This window comes from Lagenorhynchus albirostris, chromosome 2 (assembly GCF_949774975.1).
Source record: "Lagenorhynchus albirostris chromosome 2, mLagAlb1.1, whole genome shotgun sequence".
Taxonomy (NCBI): Eukaryota; Metazoa; Chordata; class Mammalia; order Artiodactyla; family Delphinidae; genus Lagenorhynchus; species Lagenorhynchus albirostris.
In genome coordinates, this window is record NC_083096.1 from 121,551,481 (window position 1) to 121,575,122 (window position 23,642).

The 23,642-nt window shown below is 38.2% G+C and overlaps 1 protein-coding gene across 1 annotated transcript in view; it reads left to right on the forward strand.

The window, feature by feature from the left end:
* ERICH3 (glutamate rich 3) overlaps positions 1-23,642 on the forward strand; it is a 118,555-nt gene that overhangs the window by 25,856 nt on the left and 69,057 nt on the right. The window contains exons 3-6 of the mRNA XM_060141924.1: positions 14,177-14,270; positions 16,729-16,854; positions 20,530-20,601; positions 22,213-22,341. Of these exons, the coding sequence (XP_059997907.1) occupies positions 14,177-14,270; positions 16,729-16,854; positions 20,530-20,601; positions 22,213-22,341 (421 nt within the window). The remainder of the gene's footprint in view (positions 1-14,176; positions 14,271-16,728; positions 16,855-20,529; positions 20,602-22,212; positions 22,342-23,642) is intronic.

Here is a 23,642-nt window from a genome sequence, read left to right on the forward strand (position 1 = left end):
ATGAGCAAAGAAAGTGGTTTCTTGAGACTGAATCTACTCCTGGTGAAGGTGTTGTGGAGATTGTTGACAGTAAAGGATTTAGAATATTACATAAACTTAATTGATAAAGCAGTGACAAGATTTGAGGGGATTGACTCCAATTCTGAAAGAAGTTCTCTGAGTAAAATGCTATCAAACAGCATTACAGGCTGCAGAGAAATTGTTCATGAAAGAAAGAGTCAATTGATGTAAACTTCATTGTTGTCTTATTTTAAGAAACTGCCACAGCCATCAACCTTCAGCACCCACCACCCTGCAGTCAACATCAACATCAACGTCAACATCAAGGCAAGACCCTCCACTAGCAAAAAGATTACTCACTGAAGGCTCAGATTGTGGTTAGCACATTTTTTTAGCAATAAGGTATTTTTTAATTAAGGTATTACTTTTTTTAAAATAATGCTATTGCACACTTAATAGACTACAATTATGTTGTAAACATAACTTCTTTATGCACCAGGAAAGCAACAAATTCATGAAACTCACTTTATTATGATATTTGCTTTATTGCCATAGTCGCCTTATTGTGATGATCTGGAACCAAACCCACAATATCTCTGAGGTATGCCTGTATTTCCTCTTGGTTTTAAATAATTTGAGGGCAGGGACTTTGTAACCTTACAACAGCCCGGGGCCTGTTACCTAATAAGCACTCTGTATTTGTTGCATAAAATAATTGTATGAAACACCTGCATGTCTGGCAGCTGGCATGCTGACCACCCTCCTCTCAGTTTTATCCTCTGGCCTTTGAAACACAGTGGAATCCTCCATGCTTCATATGGGGGTTCTGGAAGTGTGTGTGTGTGTGTGTGTGTATGTGTGTGTGTGTGTGCATGCAGGAGTATAGGGTAAAGACTGGGACCATGGTGCTTTCTCACCCCTGGGCCTTTGCATATATTCCCTTTTCCTAGAACAGTCAAGTTCCCTCACCCCCTCTTCACATGGCCTGGCATTTATTATGTTTCCTTCTACTGGCTCAGACTTCATTTCATTTCTGGTTTTTTGAATTGTCCCCCTACTCTCAAGTCTTGATGTACCTTCTCTGTGATCGCAAAGCATGGTGTGTTTACCCCTTTCTGAGCACAGGCAAATGTATATATGGTTCATTTAAGGATAAAACTTTGCTAAACACTACAGTAGCGAATGATGCCATGCACTGCACTAGGTGCTTTACTGGCTTTGTCTTATTTAGTCTTTAATAGAAGTTCTATTATTTCCCCCCTTTTACAGATGAAGAAACTGAGGATAATGTGATTAAACAACTTGTTGAAACTTATAGAGTAAAAGTAGCAATAGAAGACTTAAACTATCTCTCTGTTTCCAGAGGGTGGGGTGAGTGGACAACCCACTGGTAACATGGTCTCAAAAATGATTAGAAACAGCAGGACATTTTTAAAAGAACAAGCCCTTGTGAAACTAACTTAAACTTTGGTGGACATAGCAACAGAAGTGTGATAGAAATTCTTCAGTACACTTTTAGTTTTTCCCCTCATGTGATATATCAAAAGTACATTTAGAAAACACAGCACTTCTTTGCCAAGTGCACAGCTGCTTGTGGACCTGCCCATAGGTGTTTGTTGATTATTCCCTGACAGGTCAGCCCCATACCTAGAGCTGTCTACCATGATTATCACTGACCCAGCAGAAGGGCTGAATATTAAATACGAGCATAAAACTAGCCTTGGAAAATATGGGCATCCAGAAGCACATAGAATCAAAGTTCAATATTCTTTTAGTGAATTTGAATTTTGTTTACAAGTAATTCGAATGAGAGTTACCATAGAAATTGTCAGATTAGATTATGAGAAGGAAAAAAAGAGGCCTCCCAAAGGTAATCAGCTATGACATCAAGGAGTGGCAGTATTGGTACTACTTGGTGATATTTTGCCTAAGCACTATTTACACTATTTACAATAGCCAGGACATGGAAGCCACCTAAGTGTCCATCGACAGATGAATGGATAAAGAAGATGTGGCACGTATACACAATGGAATACTACTCAGGCATAAAAAGGAATGAAATTGAGTTATTTGTAGTGAGGTGGATGGACCTAGAGTCTGTCATACAGGGTGAAGTAAGTCAGAAAGAGAAAAACAAATACCATATGCTAACACATATATATGGAATCTAAAAAACAAAAAAAAATTGGTTCTGAAGAACCTAGGGGCAGGACAGGAATAAAGACGCAAACATAGAGAATGGACTTGAGGACACAGGGAGGGGGGAAGGGTAAGCTGGGACGAAGTGAGAAAGTGGCATTGACATATATACACTACCAAACGTAAAATAGATAGCTAGTGGGAAGCAGCCGCATAGCATAGGAAGATCAGCTTGGTGCTTTGTGACCACCTAGAGGGGTGGGATAGGGAGGGTGAGAGGGAGACACAAGAGGGAGTGGATATGGGGATATATGTATACGTATAGCTGATTCATTTTGTTATACAGCAGAAACTAACACACCTTGTAAAGCAATTATAATCCAATAAAGATGTTAAAAAAAAATCTGGTCATACCATTTCCCTGCTTAAAACCCTTCAGTACTGTCACAAAACCATCCAGTCCCAGGAGCATGGGGCACACCGTCTTACAGGCCCTTCCTTTGATTTTTAAACAATTTTCCTTTACTGAGCCAAAATATCCTCCCAGAATTTTCAGTCATCATCTGTGATGGTCCTACCTTCTTAGCATCCTTTAAAGGCTGATTGTTCACTTATCTGACACCCTACATGCCTTTCGTTCCCCGGGCTGAGCTCCACTGGACAGTTGTGCCTCATAGAACATAGTTCAGTTTAGTGATTAAAGCAGAGCGGTCCCTCATTTGAATCCTGAATCTGCCTTTAACTAGTTGTGAGCTAGTTATCTAACTACTCTACATCTCAGTTTACTCATCTGTGAAGAGGGAGGATAACAGTACTTTGCAGGGTGGTTTTGAGAGTTAAAATACATAGTGCATGTTATAGAGAGAGTTTACGGTACACTACAAAAAAGAGAAATGATCAATAAATGCTAGTGATAAAAATGATTTGTTTCTGGAACTTTCCTGCTGGTCACCTTTCCTCCAAACAGCCTCATTCTCTCCCTTAATTTGGATATTATGTTTCTATTAATGAATATTTTTTAAGTGGCCACAATTTTTTTTGTTGTTGCTATTCAAAGATATAAAATTCTTAAGTCTCCAGAGAAGAGCTTGGAGGCTCAAATCAGTTCTTATAAGGAACTAGTCAACCTTAGTGTGTCTCAGGCCTGCTGATTCCCCACGCACTCTTTTCCTATTGCCTCATCTCTGAACATTGGAAAACTATCTTGCCAGCAGTCAGCATAGTTTGGAGACTAGTTTTGTTTTTACTAGTCACTCCAAACCATCATATTAAAGGCATAAATATAACAATATGATGGTTCACATCTGGCTGCATCGTTAGAATAAACTGAGAGATTGTAAATCAATATTTAGCATAATTGCTGAGATATGGCAGGTTAGGATGCAAATAAAAAAGAATGAAGAATGTAATATAAAATCATTTATACAATATCAGTTCAGTCACCCTCTATAAAGTGGCAGGCAGCAGAGATTCATGGTTTAATTTTAGTTGGCAAAGAGTTTTCTTATAAGGGCTTGGAAAATAATTGACCCTTATGTCAATTGCTCTTCTGTATTGGTCGTTCTTCAAGTTTCCTCAAAAGGTTTTTTTCCTGTCTCCCTGGGAACTTTTTCTTCTAATGCAATTTTGTAGCACACTGCAAAGGCACTTATTTGACAAAACCAAAACAACAAAACTAACATTGTCAGCAATGTGTGCTCATCCACACTGAGCATTCTGCATTAAAAAAAAAAGTCCAAATATATAAAGCATGCTTTGGGGTATGTTTTGTTATAGATTATTTTCAGTTATTATCCTGAAGCAGAAGAAATATGATTCTTACACAGGGATTTTTTTAAAAAGGTTATAGGTCAGGGAATTGGACCAATATATTTTGTTTTTATTAACTGATTAATCATTCATTCAACCAGTTTTGGCTGAGTGTTTACTGTGGGCATGGCTCCATTCTACAACTTGTGAGAAGCATACAGGAAAGAATCTTATATGAATCTAAAGGGAGTGATTAAACATGGGTGAAAGAAATTCTGGTGGAAGGTAGCAAGACAAGGACCCTAGGAAAGGGATAGGGACAATTTTATGGGAAATCCTGTGACATTCTGCATTTTCTTTTTGAGGACTTTGATCTGAGTTTACTGATGAATCATGCCTACTTCTAGAACCTCAGTTTCCTGAATATAAAATGAGGGAGTTGACTAGACCTTTTCACATATGAATTTCTATAATCCAATGATGTAATAGCTCCAGGTAAATCTATTTCCAGGCCAGGAAACATAGATCATCCACTTCAGGAAGCAGTCACAGCATTTTACTTCATGGTGATAATAATTGTAAAGAGAAGAAGATTGAATTCTCCAGGGGCAGGCATCTTTTAAGGGGTAGAGTTAGAATTTGACCTCAAGCCTTCTGGCTCTAAATCTCATCCTTTTCTTTTACTTTGGGCAGGAAGTATTAGAGATTTATTTGCCTTAAATAATTACAGGAAAATCATTGCGCCTCTTAAGAGTTGAGGTGTCTGGTCACATATTTCTTAAATTTTCTCACTCTTAAATATCAGACATGCAGTTTTTAATGATAAAAAGCTTTTTCTGGTTATTAGTGTTGCTTTCAGATATTTTATTTGAGGAAGTTGTTTCAATTTAGATTTTATTAACTTCTTTGCTAAGACTCTTACTGAGATTCAAAATCTTCAACTTGGGTGGCTTGAGTTTCTTCGTAGAGCGGGAATTCGGTGGATTCTTGCAAATATTTTCTGATGGACAGTAAGAGAGGTGTCTGGGTTGGTGGATGGAGCTCTATTCCTCATGAACTGTAGCATGAAAGCAATCAAGCCACAGTATCCTGTGATTTGTTTAACTTGCTTTCCCAGTACAAGCACTTAATATGTGAGTTGCAGAAACATTTTATCTGCCTGGAAGCCTGCCTTAGCAGTGGAAATTTGATATAGACCCTCCTTGGACACCATCAAACTCTACAAATTGCAGATTTCGTAACCTCTGAAATGCAAAGCACCTCTGCACTCGGCTTCTCATCCTTAGTAATAAAACTGTGCTCATTCACCTAAGTCTCACTTGATTCTGTTAAGCATAAAATAGTGTAATCAGTTTTTCCAGATTGGTAGGTGAGTTGAACCTTTCCATTTGTGGCAATGTAAAGAGATATCTTGCATAACATTTCTTAAAATGCTGCTGAAAAATGTCAGTGTATTTGTGGGAGTCCTTATGTTTTTTTTTTTATTAGGGATAGGAAACAGTTGAATAAGAATATGAGCCCCTTTGGTCAAATACTACATACAAAAGATGAATTTCTGGATTAAAAGGATGTAAAGCATACATGTGGCTCATATAATGAATCATTTGATTTATCCCATGTGATATATCTTGCCACTTATTTTTAAATTTAGTCATTGGTGTGCTGGTGAACTGGCTTTTCAGAAAGAAAAAAGAGCCCTGATTTGTAGTGTTTTCCAATTTCTGTGGCGTAAATACTCCCAAGCTGGCCAATTTCAAGCTGACAATGGCTTGCAAAATTCCTGAACATTTTAACAATTGTCTTATGAGAGCCAGTATAGGCAAGCTCCAAAACACCACTGTGAGTGCTTTTTAAGTATACTTTTATATGCTTTCTAATTGTTTTATGCATAAAATCCTTTTCTCTAACCTCATTTTGAGGCTTTTAATGGTGGGGACCCTTCCATATTCTTCTATATCCCTTCTTTTTTCTCTTTCCCAGGTGTGTCTAAATATGTGTAGTAGTAAACAAGCGTGGAAATCTATTTCATTAATACTAAATGATTTTTTTTCACGTTTCACATTACTAAAATCATTTGCAGGTTACAGTCAATGGTATGTCATAGTATAATTGGTAAAACTTTCTTCTTTCTTAGTGTTCTATATAATAATTATTTGAATTTAATGAAATGTGTTAAGTGCTGAATAGATGGTGTTTGACATGAATATAATTATGTCCTATGGGATAATCTGTCTTTTCACAAATTAGATTCACCTAAAGCAAGTTACTTCTCTATTATTATCCTTATGAGAAAAAAATGTAAATTGTTTGAGATGTTCCTTGGTGTACTTCTTGTCCTTTTGTCTTAGTGCTTACATGTGGCATATCAAAATTAGATCAGCAAAGTAGGTCCCAACTTGTTTTGTACATCCTGGTGTGGCTCCAAGAACTGCCTTCTTCTACCTGGGAAGTGTACTTTTTGAAAGTGGGGATCGTTGGCATGATAAATCACTGGACAATATACATCATAGCCCAAACGCCATCACATTCAGTGTCCAGTGTTTCTGCTTCCTGACATTTGGATACAGAAAGACCTTGTGGTAGGCAGGATAATGGCCTCTAAATGATGTCCATGTCTTAATCCTCAGGACATGTGAATATGTTGCTTTACATGGTAAGGGAGGGATTAAGGTTGCAGATGGAATTAAGGTTGCTTAGCAGCTGATCTTAAAATAAGAAGATTATTCTGGATTAATCTGGGTGGACCCAATGTAAGCACAAATGTCCCTAAATGGGAAAGAGGGAGGTAGAGGAACCAGAATCAGAGAGATGGCATCATGAGAAATTCTTGACTGGCTTTGGCAATGGAAGGGGGCCAGGAGCCAAGGAATGTAGGCAGAGAATGTGGGCAGCCTCTAGAATGTGGAAAAGGAAAGAAAAAGAATCCTCTCTCAGAGCCTCCAGAAGGAATGCAGCCTTGCCGACACCTTAATTTTAACCTAGTGAGACCTGTATGAGACTTCTGACATCCAGAACTATAATAAATTTGTGTTGTTTCCAAGCTACTAGCGTGTGATAGTTTTGTACAGAGCAATAATAAACGAATACAAATTTCATTAATTCAGATGGGCTAAGTCACAAGAATTTGAGCTAAATAAAACTGGTTGTGTTAAAAACATTCTTTATGTTCTCTCTGAACAAGTGTACCAGGTAATTTGTAGTATAAAGTAGATTGCAGAAATATATATATTTAAGAGAGTAAGATGATTTAAAGATTTCAGTACATTGTTTTTATGCTAATGATACGGCTAATTATAAATGACAGGTATGTATTAGCTAATTTTCATCTGAAGAATTTTTATTTAAAGTTTTCTTATCTCTGTACTAGAAACTGATGGAATTATATCTCTGTGAATATTTAATGATTCACAATTTTCCATTATTATACTTAACATCCTGGTCCACACCTTAGCAAGCCCTTATAAGTGTGTTTCACTGTGATTTGGTGTATGTTATCAGGAACAAGGTTTAGGTTACATAATCTTTGGCAAGTGACTTAACCTAAGTCTTGTTTTCCTCATCTACAAAATGGAGACAGTTATGCCTTCTGTTATGGTCTCATGTTTGTATACTCCTCAAATTCATATGTTGAATTCACAATCCCCAATATGATGCTATTTGGAAATGGGGCTTTGGGGAAATAGGTCATGAGGATGGAGCCCTTGTGATGGGATTAGTGCCCTTATAAGAAGAGACATCAGAGAGCTTGCCTCTCTCTTTCTCTCTGCCATGTGAACAAATGAGAAGATGTGGCCATCTATACACTAGGAAGAGGGCCTTCAACAAGAATCCGACCATGCTGTCCCCCTGATCTCGGACTTCCAGGTTCCAGGACTGTGAGAAATGAATGTCTGTTGTTTAAGCCACCCAGTCTATTTCTGTTACAAAGCCTGAATAGACTAAGATAGAAATTGGTACCAAGAAGTGGGGTGCTGCCATAACAAATACCTAGAAATGTAGAAGCAGCTTTGGAACTGGTAATAGGTAGAGGCTGGAAAAGTTGTGAGATGCAAAACCTTTTCTTTCCAGCTTTATAGAGATATAATTGACATATAACATTGTGTAAGTTTAAGGTGTACAATGTAATGATTTGATACACATATATATTGCAAAATGATTTTGGCAGTAAGTTTAGTTAATGATACCACAGCCTCAAATAATTACCAATTTTTTTGTGGTGAGATCATTTAAGATCTATGTTCTTAGCAGCATTCAAGTGTGCAGTACAGTGTTGTTAACTGACGTCACCATGCTGTACATTAGATTTCCAGAACTTATTCATCTTATAATCAGAAGTTTGTACTCTTTGATCAACATCTCCCTATCTCTCCCGCCCTTGAGCCCCTGGCAGCCACCAATCTATTGTGTTTATATGTTTGGATTTTTTAGGTTCCACATATAAGTGAGATCATACAGTGTTTGTCTTTCACAATCTGACTTATTTTACTTAGCAGAATGCCTTCAAGTTCTGTTCATGTCACAAATGGCAGGATTTCCTTATTTTTTATGGCTGAATAATATTCAAGTGTGTGTGTGTGTGTGTGTGTGTGTGTGTGTGTGTGTGTGTGTATCACACTTTCTTTATCCATTTATCTGTTGATGGATACTTATGTTGTTTCCATGTCTTGATTGTGAATAATGCTGCAATGAACATGGGGGTGCAGATACCTTTCTGAGACAGTAATTTTATTTCCTGTATATATGTACCCAGAAGTGGGTTGCTGGATCATATGGGAGTTCCATTTTTAATTTTTTGAGAAACCTCCATACTGTTTTCCATAGTGGCTACACCAATTTAAATTCCCACCAATGGTGCATAAGGATTTCCTTCGCTCCACATCCTTGGCAAAACATGTTATCTCTTGTCTTTTTGATAATAATTATCCTAACAGGTGTGAGGTAATATTTCATTGTGGTTTTGATTTACAACTTCCTGATGGCTAATGATGCTGAACACATTTTCATGCACCTGTTGACCATTTGTATGCCTTCTTTGGAAAAATATCTATTCAGATTTTCTACCCATTTTCTAATCTGATTATTTAGGTTTTTGTTTTTGCTATTGAGTTGTATGAATTCTTTATATATTTTGGATATTAACCACTTATCAGATATATGGTTTCAAAATATTTTCTCCTGAAGGAACTTTTAAGGTGATTCTGAAAAGGGAGCTGGAGAGGAAGCATCCATCTTCTTACACAGCACATCATGTACAGAACATTGGTAGAAGTATGGATGGTAAAGGCCATTCTGATGGAGTCTCAGACAGAAATGAAGAATATGTTATTGGAAACTGGAGGAAAGGTGATCCTTGTTGTAAAGTGGCAAATAACTTGGCTGAATTGTGTGAGTGTTCAAGTGTCTTGTGGAAGGCAGAACAATCGAGGCATAGACAGGGAAGTTAAGTCACGTGCTCCCGGTTATGGAGCCAGTAATGGTGGAGCCAGGATTGGACTGGAGCTGGAGTCTTGACCACTACATCCCTCTCCCTCCACACAAGTAGACAGTGTGGGGTCCAGCGTGCTGGGAGAGAAGGTTGGGGTTCAAGAGATTCTTCTATCAGTATGGTCCAGGAGACCTTACCTTCAGCATGTTTTCCTTGGACTCACTCATGTTGAGCAATAATCTTGTTTTGGAGCTTTTCCATCTTAGGAAGATGGAAAAGCTGTGACAGTTAGATATTACTCACATTCCAGAGGCCTGAAAGCAAATGAATGAGACTACGTATGTGGAAGAGCTTTGTAATCTGCAGAATGGGATAGAGATACTATACTCCTTCCCCAGCTGAAGGTGCGGTGTCTGACATGGGGACACTCAGTAACTATTTGTGAAAGAATTAACCTATGACACAAGAAGAAATCAAGTACACACACACACACACACACACACACACACACACACACACACACACACTGTATGTGCATGCATACCTCCCCACTGAATTGGGAGCACTGTCAATGTAGTGTCTGTGCCATCTCTGGATCCCTGGTGCTGTACAGAATGCCTTGAGAATAGTATACAATAAATGTTTTCTGATTAATATGATAGTGCCTTTCCTGTTAGTCTGGGTTTCTATGGAATACTCTTTCTCTCTTTGGGGGCAAATGGAGGGCTTGATAGGAATTGACCTTATTAGTTCAGAGCCCCAATTACGTCATCTACATGGTGGGCAGCAGGGGTTCAGGGGTCAAGCGTTGAAAGGCTATAGCTGGGAAGGCGGCTCTCCCAGTGATTCAGCAGCTGCTCCTTAATACTCAGGCACTGCAGGGACAGGGAGGTGAGGATTGAAGTGGGGGAAATGGTAACCATCATAGAGATAGGGTTGCTTTGTTTCCTGGGAGACAGTGTTTTCCAGCGCGTTGAACCGGAAAGGAGGTCTTTCTCTACCCAGTGAACAGGGGTTGGTAAATAGTCTTGTCCGTCATATAAAGAAGCCAGCGAGTCAGGCTGGTCTGGCCAGTTATGGGCCTTTGTGTGAACAGCATGGCTTTTGAGTGATGTGGTCACAGTGGCCGGGTGGTCGCTGTGACCAATTGTGGTTGTTGATATTGTGGATTGGAACAGGAGAGGATCACAGGACTGAGGCAGCATGACCACGAAGTCCAGCTTTGGCAACAGATGCAGGCAGTAACTTACAAGGGGAGTAGAATGCTCAAGGTGCAACACAACCCAAAGCCCAGGTGAGGTGACCTCATCTGGCCCAGGGTTGTGCTGAGTGCAAGGAAGAAATGTGCGTGGTGAGGAGAAACAGTAGCAGTGAGTGGAGAGGAAAGGCAGAAAGATGAGAAGAGCTCTACTAAATCAAAGTGTGGCTGGGTCAGTAAAGCTCTTGTAATTGAGTACGTGCAAAGGGAGGCTGCAAACCCATACCAAGCACGCTTGAAGAGGAGCAGAGTGGGAAGGCTGTAACAGATCATGGTTGTGACCGAGCCACAGGATTATTACTCTCTCCCTGTGAAGGAAGCTTGTTGGTCAGAATGAGGTTGACATTTATATGTAGATTGTGGAAACGTTTGCATTAGCTGCTGTCTCAGTTTGTTCAGGATGCTATACAGAATGCCATAAACTGGGTGGCTTAAACCACAGAAATTTATTTCGTACAGGTCTGGAGTCTGGTAAGTTCAAGATCAAGGCACCAGCAGATTCAGTGTCTGGTGAGAACTCGCTTCCTGATTCACAGATGGCCATTTTCTTCCTGTGTCCTCACATGGTGGAAGGGACAAGGGAGCTTTCTGGAGTCTCTTTTATAGGGTGCTGATCCCATTCATGAGGGCTCTAGCCTCATGACCTAGTCACCTCCTGAAAGCCCCATCTCCTAATACCATCACATGGGGGGATAGGGTTTCAACCTATGAATTTTGGGGGGAAACATATATTCAGTCCATAATAACCATTTTACTAAACCTGTATATAATTTAGTACAGTTTCTTGTTAGCAAACAATTCATTTATCTAAAGTTTCAGTTAAAAAAATTAAGGCATTGTCTGAAAAAGAAATGGCTGAGCCTGGGGAGACCCAGCTGGTTATTATTCATAGTCATGGAAAAAGATGCTTTAAAAATGGCGTCCCAACCAGGGACCTTCATTCTTTCCTAAACAGGAAGAGGTGAGAAAATCATTGTGTGCAAAGATTTCAACTCGCCTGGACCTATTCCACTTGTCAGTAAGACTGGAGGGGCATCACACACACAGACTCATTCAATAGGAGCCTGAGAGAGCAGAATTAGAATGAGGTAGTGCCAAAGCTGGCTAAGCTTTGTTATTAAGACCTAAATATTAGAAGTGTTTCAAAGTCTGAATTAAAAGAATGGGATATTTTACAGTCAACAGGGAAGTGGAGGTCCACGTTATCTTAACATTTTGACCCTACTACATTTAATCAGGGTTTTAGCACTCATAGCTATTCCAAAACTATTGATTTTTTAAAATGTGAGCCTGAAAAACAGACAAAAGACTATATATGATATCAGTCTAATGATTTATCTTAAGAATCTGTGAACTGTGGAATCATGATTGTTAGGACTGAGAGACACCTGCTCACCTTTCTGAAATGAGTTGCTGAAAAGGTATTCTGAGATTCAGAAAGGGTAAGGGATACAACGTTGACCTTTTGGAGACAGGAAACCTTTGATGAACTATAGGACACCAAGACGGTTCATTTAAAAGATGGTTTCAAAGCATTATCCGGGGCTGGTTTTGTATGTGCATTACTGAAGCTCTCAGGTTGTCTTTTTACGTAAACCCAGTGAAATAATGGTTTCTGCAGCTGTTCATGGGTCTGCAACTCTCATGTGGCACCTTGGCTTCTGGGCTTTGTAACTGCTTTTCAGTCTCTTTTGTGGACAAAATTAAACTTTCCTTACCATTTGACAGCATGGAACTTTCCTGAGATGGGCATTAAGGAGAAAAGAGACAGGAAAAGGTCACCAATACCATCTCCGTGTAATTAAGGCAGTGCAAATAGCTAAATAAAATTGTTGCTAATGATATTTACTCGATTCTGTGAGTCCCTGTTCTTGTTTCAGAATAAGTTAGGGATCAGCTGCTCATGAAATGTATAGATTATAAATCTTTGTGGCAGGTAATAGGGTGTGCATTTGTTTTAGGACAACTTTATGTTAGGACCATGTTTAGGCTTGCGCGTTTTCTTTCTGTCCCTCTGTCTCTTTGTGTCTCTCTATATACACACACTCACATTTATGTGTGTATATATATATTTATATATACACACACACATATGGATGCACATGCATGCATACATGTATACATACATGTATATGTATATGTGTGCCTGCTTTCGTAAGATAATAATTAATGAGGGATAGGTTAAAACTTAGAAAAAGTAGTTTCAAACTTTGTTTTATAGACTTATATTGACCATGTAACCAAGGAACCAATTTGTCCTCTTTTAAATGAAAGACCGTAAAAATCAGCAGTAATCTATGAACTTTTTTTTTTTGGTTCTGGATGTGGAATTAATGAAATTGTCTGTATATATATGTGGAAGTTAACACTTCTAAACGCTGAGCTGAAGCTTAGTTTGAAATTTATACCAGTAAGAATGAGTCCCAAACAAAATTGTATCTTCATGTGTTGAACACATCGTTATTCAGGTACATAATAAATAAGTAAGGATGCGGAGAATAATGCGCCATCCTGGCCTTCAAATCTAGCAGAGGTATTGGAGGAGGTCATTGAAAGGATGTGACTGCCTCAAGCCGGACCTGGGCAATCAGAGGCTCCTTACCCTCTCCCCTGTCCTTGGAATGCATACATTCTGCCCGCCATTCCCACAGTGGGGACCATTTTGAAGGGTGCAGACTTAAGAGAGCAATATGTTGTGGAGGTCATCGAGACCTTGTACATGATTGAACCCAGTTAAGGCCTCTATATAAACGTTTAAGATTCTCATGGGCAGGTGCGGAGAGCAACTCATCTTGCAGCTGCCCAAGACAAGCCTCTTAAGGAAGTTCCTTTGCTTATTAATCCTGCCACTTACCAATCTGGAGTGGCTGCCTTTCTTTCACTCTTCCCTTGCCCTCTCTATGTGTGTGCCAGTTTGCAAACCAACAGGAGTAGACTAAGAAACAAGCAGTAACATATCGTGGATGTGTAATGGAACACAAGGTCTTAGAGGAACAGAGGGGAGGGTAACACCGCACACCCAGTTTGTATCAGGGGATGTTTCTTGGGAGAAGAGATGCTTGTGCATCACAGATGTTCTCCATTAGCTAATATCTGCTGAGGGAAAGGACTGCCAGTAGTGGTACTGTACATCGTGTCCTGAAGACAGGAGAGAATATGTTTAGGGAGCGCAAGGAAGTTTGAGTGACTAGAATTTAGGGTGTGTAACCAGAGGCTGAAGGGTCCTCTGAGGAAGCCCCTACTTTTCCATCAGGCTTCCTCCACGAAGACTTTCTTGACAACTGGAGTTGGTGGCCTCCTTCTCTGTGTCCCCACGATTTTTTGCATGTTTCTATTATTGGATTTTTCATAACCAGCTTAATTGTTCATGTCTGATTTCCGTACTTGTCTGTGGGATAAAACAGCATCAGGGCTGTCTCTCAGTCCTTATCATCAAACCTAGAAAACGGTAGGTGCTCAATACTTGTTTTTTAAACACATACGTAAATGACTGGCTGGTTGGATGAATGAATGATTATGCACAGTTTGGGGATGAGAGTCAAGAATTGCCTTGGTTATCAAGCAACACTTCATAAAACCTTAATGGTTTCATTTTTCTGTTCCAGATTACTTGCAGCATATAATAGTCTTACGGATAAACACCTGGCTGGATATTTTAACAATACAAGGATAAGGCGGCATCTCTTGAGATCAGGGCTGGTAAGATTTGGTCTCATTTCTACCTGCCCTCTTGTTTCATTAAATCCAATAATTCCCTATCTTTTCTGGTTTCCTCTTTGAGCTTATCGGTGACATCTTTTCCCTTCCCTCATTTTAGAAAAATTACTTCCTTTCCAAAGCTCTGATTTGTATATTTGAGGCTGTGTTTCAAAAGATAGGAAGAGAGGTCATGATGGCTGCTAAGGCAACTTATAAATTATTGAGGAAAATCCCTATGAGTTTTCAAGAGCATATGTCATTTGTTTATTTACCCACTCATTTATTCAACCCATATTTATTGAACATATTGTATAAACCAGGAACTGTTAGGGAGTAAGGATAGAAAAGACTTTACTGTCTTCAGAAAAAAAATATTGTTTTTAATAATTGTTTTAATCACAGGATATGGTGTGGAAGACATGAACAGTTCAAAATTTTCCTTTAAATTTTTAAAAACTCTTTCATTTCATGTGATGGTTTATTGATACATTAGTGTCTTTCGTTAGCTTCAAAACTATCATTTCCAGAAAATTTCCAGTTCTCTAAATGTCTATAATGTAAAACCTTTAAAAAACACTGTAGTTTTCCATTCAAAGTAAGGGGTGTGGTTATAGAAAGTGTGACTAACGATTTTAGCTGTTTACTTTCTTAAAACACTGTGGGTTTCCTTAACTATTGTTGCCATGGTGTTGAAAGGATATGCATTGCATTTCTAATTGTTGTTTATGTGCTTGGCACTCTGTCTGGGTAGTTCTCAGAGAGCCTGCTTTTTGTCTCCTGGGGCTTTGTTATCAGACACACCTGGCTGAAACCTGGCTCTGCCATTTACAAGACAGAATGTTCAGGAAAACACTTAACTTTCTCAGCTCCAACTTCTTCAGTTGAAGGACGATAATAAAGATAATGATACCCCGCTCTCAAGATTGTTGTAGCAATTAGAGATGTGTAATAAATTGTTGTTGTAATTGTTGTGGGTAGCATTGACACTACTTCTTCAGATAAAAGTCTGTGAGCTTCATATATAAATGGGAAGGACTTTGTATTTACTTATCAACGTCATTAACAAGCACTTATTGAACACTGATTATGTGCATGGCAACTCAAACAGGAAGGACGCAGCCCTTTCTCTAGAGCAGTTCAGATACCGTCTCTGAATCGGGAGTGTTCAGCATCGCCTGGGATCTTGTTAGAACATGCAAATTCTAGAGCCCCAGCCCAGATCTGTTGAGTCAGAAACTGTGGGGTGGGGTCCATCAGTCTTTTTTCCACTTGTCTTCCAGGTGATTCTTCAGATGCTGGCTCAAGTTTAAGAACTTCTGCCCTATAGGAGCTTCCAGTCTAGTTGGGGAGATTAGATACTCCCAGAGGAGAAATATCAATGACAAGTTACTTGCTAAGGGAGGGGCAGTGCAGGAAGTTCTCAACAGTTTTTCCTGGTTGGATAGTCATGACATGATATCCCATGGACAACACATTTCAAAGACTAACTGAGTTATTCGTAATTCCAAGCACACTTTCTATAACCACACTGCTTTCTTCCATTAGAAAATGCATTCATAAAAAAGATGATCAATAATCACTCGTAGCACAACTCTAGCTGATCTCGATACTCCAATAGGTTGCAACAATAGTACTAAAAAACTAGTTATCAAAATTAAGAAATATGTGGACTTGAATTAGGTATGGAAAGAAGAGCAGGGTTTAAATAAGTGAAAAGGAAGATGAACATTCCAGGAAGGATAACATCCTCAGTTTAGGGAAGATGTAGAAAAATAGAACAAATATGCCCATAGGAAGGAATAAAAGAAAAACAAGTAAATGAAATTCAGAAACTATCACTCCTGGGACTTGCAGTGATGTCACTTGAAACCAATCTGAAATACTTTATATCTGCAGTACTGTATAATCTGAATCACAGCAAATTAAATTACATTCTGGGTTAGAGAGTGAAAGAAGAAAAGCAGTGTGAAAACAAAGTAATGAAACCAATTATTTTAAAAACAAATTGATGAGATCCTCTGTAGCTTACATGTTTTGCCCTTCAAAGTATTTCCTGTGAGATCATCAGTCCTGTGACCACTGCTCCTATTCACTGTTTCAAGGTAGCACCCCACACCTTCTTCCCCAACGTATTCAAAAAAAGAAATGAAAAGAACACCTGGGTTCCATTAAGGGAAAATTGTTACTCTAATGAAAACCTTGTTTTAAACGTCAAGTGCACCACCTGTATGTGTTTTCATAATGATGGGTATATGAGACTGCTTTTCTCTTTTTTTTTCCTTATGAAACATTCATTAAAAGTGAAAATTTATCAGCCATAGCACTACACCTCATTAGCCTTAAAAGACGCTGCTTCCTTCTCTGTCTGATCAACTGACGGTCCATCTCTCTCTCTTAGGGAACTAACAATACATTTTCTGCTTTGTATTTCTATATATGTTTTATTTATTCATGACAGATCACAAGAAATGGGAGGATACTTTCTGAAAAGGAATACAAGCTAAATATCATGAAGAGGGATCACCAAAAATATATCCGGGAGTGCTTAGCCCAGGCTATTTTCCATAAGGTTCTTGATATGGAGGTACAAGTATTAACTGTTTTCTTTACAACTGATATTTATTAATATGATAATTAATAATACTTTCGGTACCCAGAAGCAGGGGAATTCTTCCTATATTTCATTAAAAAGGAATGGAACAAGGTGACCTGAGAAATACTCTATATCTCTCTAGGTAGTGAGGAGACAAGACACTGAAGTAAGCATTTCTTCATTTCAGTTAGGGAAAAATATGGACATCATTGTATATTTTGTGATATTTAATTTAACAAATGTAGAGTTTTAATCCGTAATGGCTACTTTAAAACATACCAGCCCTCACCATCTGTACCTCAATTTCCATTTGCTAAAAAAAAAAGTGACATCTGTTTAAATATCAGTAATTCCACTGCCATGAATTATTTCGGATTTGTTATTCTTTGAAGGCTCCGAAGCTCAGCCGTATGCTAAATTTCAAGGAGCAGGCATTGAAACATCTGCTGTCCCTCCTACTTTAGGCCACGTTGGTCAGCACAGATTCACAACCCAAGTATCAACAACTGTTTTTTCAGTCTGACATGGCATTTTTAGAAGGATATCTAGCTAACTCGATAAATTATTTTAGCCTCGCTCCATGGAACTTGTAGTTTCAAGCATCAATACCGTTTTAATGTCTGTGAAAAAGCATGTCACTTCTCGGCTTGACCAAGTAGCTGTAAATCAGAAAACTTGGCTCATAAAACCATTGACCTGTGGGTGCACTAAACATTTATGACCAACTGTAGAATCATCAGTAAACCAATACTAAGTGTAGTGCCACTCAAAATATTTATTATTATGCTACTATTAAATTGAGCAAGTGTTGTGCTCTCTTCGGATGTATATGATTTGTTCATTTAGGAATTCATTTTGTGATTTATGTCATGTGCATGAATTACATAGAATCATTGTTTATGGCTCCCAAATTCACTTCTTTATAAAAGTATTAGTTGGAATCCTACAACTAATGTTGAAAAAATAGTACAGCGTAAAGTTAATTATACATAATTTCAAACTTAATCAGTAGGCACCAAGTTCTATCTTAGCCTTGATTCTTGAACTTTCGTTTTCCAAAATTTCCTGTAATGCACACATCATAACTGTTAAATGTGCAGTTATTAAAGAGTCTTTGTGTATTCTTAAAGTTTGGAATAAATAGCTTAGATAAATGTTAATGTGTAATATATAATTTTATATAATATATAATATATTAATATAATTTAAAAATAAAATATTTCTAAATTGTTACATTTGTCTCACATTTAGTTTATGCTGATGCTGTTTACTAATGTTGTTGTATTACTATTCACATATTCATTCATGCAATAAACATTAACTGCAAGCTTACCATGTATCAGTATGGGGCTACGTGATGTAGCTGTGAGATATAATTTTTTTAAAAATGCTGTAGAAAGTGATCAAATGCTAGAAGAGAGGAACAAATAGACTGAGCTCAGAAAAGAAGGGAATGATGACTTGCCTCTGTGAGAGTCAGAGGAAGCTGAACAGAGGTCCTGCTTTTTGAACTGAACCTGGAGGACTCAATGAAACTTGACATGAAAAGATAAGCAAGGCATTCCAGAGAATGAAGACAGCAGGTGTGAAGTTACAGAGGTGTGAGGGGACATTGTGGATGGAAAGGAAAGCTCACTGAGGCCAAACTACACTGTGAGTTGGTTGAAAGACTGGCAGGAAGTGACACTCTCCAATAAGTTGGGGCCCTGTTTCTGGAGGCCTTCAATTCCCAGCTAGGTTTGCAGTGTAGGTGATGAAACGATGAAACATTTTTCAGCACGGAGTGAAATAAATGAGCAGAGCTGTTTTAGAAAGATGATGTTGCTAAAAATGTGGAAGATGGATTAATGAGCTGGAAAAGATTGGAGGTGGGAGGTCAGCTAGGAAGCTGTTGCCAGAAGGTGTGGGCTAACAGCAGTAGTGGACATACTGGGGCAATGCCGCTGCCCACAGGGATCTGGAACAGGGAGAGAGACCGACACTGCCTGGATGAGGAACGGGGAAGAAGACACCCAGGGCCACTCTGAGGTTTCTAGCTTCGTGGTGTGTGCGTTGCAGGAAATTGGGAAGAACAACATGGGCTAGATAAGAACCTTCAAACAGTGGGAAAACCTAATAGAGTGGTGTCCTGGAAGCCAGGGGGGTCTCAAGCTGCAGAATGGTTCAATAAGATGACTACTGGGTTTTTATGAAAAAAAAAAAAAAGCCAAACAGGAAGTTAGTGTCACATAGACCAAGATTCAAATTACAGTTCCACCACTGACTAGATGTATGACCTGGGGCAAGTTCACGACCCTCTGCTTCAGTTTCTTCATTTGTAAAATGAGACTGCTTAGCAATTGGAATTGTTCAAGAAGAGATGATGCACACGAAGCACTTTCCCAGCACACAGATACGCACGTAATGTGAGCTTGACCAATAAAATTGTGTTTCTGTGCAGTTCTGCATCCTACTTTTATCAGCATTACATGCATTTTCCATTTTTTAAACAAAATCTAAAGGCTGAATAATATCCCATTATATATATGTACCACATCTTCTTTATCCATTCATCCGTCGGTGGACCTTTAGCTTGCTTCCATGTGTTGGCTATTGTGAAAACTGCTGCAACGAACATGAGATTGTTGAATATTTCAATTCTTGAATATATACCCAGGAGTGCAATTGATGGATCATAGGGTAGTTCTAATTTTGATTTTTTTAGGAACCACCATGCCGTTTTCCACAGTGGATGCACCAATTTACATTCCCAACAACAATGTACAAGGTTTCCCTTTTCTCCACATCCAACTTATATGAGGAATGTAAACTAGTCAAACTCATAGAGGTAGAGGGTGTAATGGTGGTTGCCAGGGCCTGGGGGAGAGGAAAATGAGGAGGTATTACTCAACGGGTATAAAGTTTCGTTATGCAAGATGAATAAGCCCTAGAGATCTACTATATAGATCTATTGCCTATAGTTAACAGTACTGTGTCGTACACTTAAAAATTTGCTAAGAGGATAGATCTTAAGTGTTCTTATCACAAACTAATAATAATAAAGAAGGTGGGAGGAAACCTTTAGATGTGATGGATATGTTTATGACATAGATTGTAGCTGAGAGTTTCACAGGTATATACTTATCTCCAAAGTCATCAAGTTATACACATTAAATATGTACAACTTTTTGTATGTCAATCATACCTCAGTAAAGTGCTTTAAAAAAAACAAAACAAAAAACCCCCAAAATCTTTAGGAACCTTATTTTAATAATTATATTCTATTCCATTATATGGATGCAACAAAAACTTAAACCATTCTCTTTAAAGTTTATGTTGCTCCTGAATTTTTGCTTTGAAGGAAAAAAAAACAACCTTTCAGACAACATATTTGTGCATAAAACATTTTTTTTTTATTATTCAGACTTCTCCTTAAGCTTAGAAATGAAAGTTATGGGTTACAGAGTAGGAACACTTTTAACTGCCTAATGTATGTTAGGAATTGGCTTTCCAAAGAGTTGTACCAATTTGTATTCCCACTTGCACACTTATGCAGGTGATTCTTCTCCATCTCAATGACAAGAGGGGTAAATGAGAATACAGTTAGATAGTGGGATTATTTTCCTCTAAAAATTTCTTTGCTACAATTGATATGATTCTTTCCTCCACTCTTTCCTGTGTGCTTAGCGTTACCATCAGCTTGAAATTAAAAAGAAACTGGAGACATTAGCTAGGAAGGAGCGAATTCAGAGATTTAAGGTAAGGAGCTACATAACTCTTTTACTTCATAATATTATTTCATGATTTTGAAGGCCAATGGTATTATTATTGAAGTGGCTTGGGGCACTTTATTTTGGGGTAACTCATAACTGAGGTCAAATGATCGTTCCACCAGGCTTAAATCTTGGCCACTATTATTACAGAAGATCATGACAAAATAGGAGCTGGTGTGCAAGAGAAACTGTATAAGGCACAAGTCATTGTAAGAAAAACTTGAAACCGTTCTTCTCAAGTTTGAAATTTTGCTTTTGTATTTTCTTGATTGATTTGTGATAGAGGCCAAAAGATTTGTTTGTCATAAAAGGTAAAAATAGATGGTGATATTCCCAATGGGATGGAAAATGGGGCATTTTAAGAATTATCCAATGGTACATTTTCATGTGAACGTGACCCTTGAAAATATATGGTAGGAAAGATCTACGTTAGCAAACAAAAGCTTAAGATTTAGACATTTTGTGAAGGCATTTTAAAATTCGTTGTTTTTTACTTTGCATTTGATAGTTCATCTTTGCAGTCAACTTAGAAGATGTGTAAATTTAAATCAAGAGATGAGAGATTCAATTAGGCATGCTTGAAAGGTTTCAGTCCAGGCTGGCAGTTTTACTCAATTTCTTGAGCCATTCAAACCCACGTGTTGTTCTTCATTTTCAGGGTGTTACAAATGTGGGGCTTAAGACACATTTCACAAACTGATGAATATTCGTAAAGCTTCTGCGGAATAACTCGCCATAGGAAACAGTGATTTTCCCTCTTGCCTGATAGACTCAAATCTGTTTTATCTTAGTCAAAACATACTCTTATTACAAAAGTGTTGTTAAATAACAGACAACAAGTCAGTTTTTCAAAATCAGAAAAGTTGGTGTGTAGAGATTTGTGGTTAAGTCAACTTTACCAATAGTGTCCTATATCGAGGACTGATAGATTCTATAATTTATCTGCCGAAATGTTGATCGAAAAAATAGTTACTGGAGAATGGTTCCTGAAACAGTGTTCTATTCATTCTCGTCCAGATTGCCAGACATACTAACCAGATACATGGGCACATTTTAGCACTGGCAGAAATTCCTGATAGACACTTCATTTCCTCTGTACGATTTTTATTCATAACATTTTCACCTATAGCTACACTTGGCGAAAGACCTATATTTTAGGTCCCCCATATGTAATATATAACCCTTTGCTTATGGCATTATTTAATAATTTTTTAAGGCAGAAAAATAATACTTTCTGGTAGTCTCTACTGGCCAGAGTAGTGAGGAACATTGTGCTTCTTGTAATGATCTGCTTAAAGCAGATTAATAAATATTATTGCTGAAACTAAGGATACACTGCATCTGTAGCTGTTACTGTGAGCACAGCTATTTCTTTGGATAAAGCATACTCAATTTCCTGCCTTTCACTACCACACCCAAGTCCCCAGTACAGCTGTGGAAACATCTCCTGATTATCATGATGGTCCTCGGAGGGAGTACTTTTGAAAAGAATGAGAAAGAACTTCTCTAGTCATATAACACCTCTTATCTGGCAGGCACTAACGTAACCTAGATTACTAATTATGCTTCGGTTTGTTAAATCACTTTCTTATTCTAGGGAGAGCACGCAGGATGGACTATAGGAAATAACATGCCAATCCTGTCTCCCCGCCCCCCAGTTGGCCCCAAGACTAATCATGGCCATAGTGTTCTGGTTGATGAAGTACACTCCAGTCCAGTAACACTGGTGAGTCACGTTAATAACACTCTGACCTGCACCATGCCAACTAATTAATTCATGATTTTGTATTACTCTCAGAAAGAACGCTCTCTGGGTACATGGTTGTATCATCTTGGGAATCCTACTGAGTGAAAACATAATCTTGTATCCATTCAACTCTGTCTTTACTGGTTGTCCCGCCTTCATTCAATATCACCTCTGTCAAATCCATTTTGTTACTGCTGGATTAGTTTTCTTAAAGTGCAGATTACTTATGTTACTTACATGCCCAAATACCTTCACTGGCGCTGTGTCACCTATAGAAAAGCCCAAACTCTTGCACCTGACATTTAAGACCCCAAGCCACATGACATCAATTTGGCTATCCTAATAATTTTCCCCACGACTACCCTTTAGCACCCTACAATGCAGCACAACTGAACCATTGGTTGTTCCATGCATGTTCTATATTTTCTGACCTCTGGATTTTTTTCTTGCTGTTTCCTCTACTCCTACCTTATCTTAAAGCTTCTTTATGCATACAAATTCAATGGTACTGCACAACGTGTCAGGCCAGATACTTACATCTGAGCTTCTTTTATCAAAAGTATATGCACACAGTCTAAGATAAAAATAATTAAATGTACAGAAATTATGTTTAAAGAAATTGCACACTGACATTTCATTCCACTTCGATTCATTTATAACCTAGGAGTGGTATTTGCTTGAAGGAACATAAGGTAGCTTGAAACAATATAGATACAGGAAAAGACTTGCAAAATATTTCCTGGCGGTTGATGGTTTCAGCTTTAAATGAATTGATTTGATGACATCTTTATTCTGGCTTTGTGTGGCCTAATGTATTTCCTTGTTAGCATGAACATTTTTTTGGATTCCACAATATTTGTAGAGGAATTGCAACGCTTTCACAGATTATTGAAGTAGGTTCATCACATATAGTGTTTAGCTTTGACATTTTCAAAAGGTAAATATGTTTTGACATTTCTCGATGAACAGCTCAAGTTATGAAAAGCAACCATCTTCCCTTTGTTGTTATCATATTTCCAGGCTTCATTTAAATGTATATGTACACAAATAATTCTTTTATTGGGTGGCAAATTCACTAGACTCTCAAAAGCTTATCCTGGGTGAAACAAAAGAAACAAGGGCCATTTTCTATCTTCCTACCTGTTTCAGGGAGGAAAAACCCTTGAAAGTCTTTCTTTTCAATTTTCCAGCTGAACAGCCTCCATAAGTAGTTTATGATACATCCAGGAGATGTTAATGTGGCAGGAGTGAGAAAGTAATTTAAAAATTACAGGAACCAC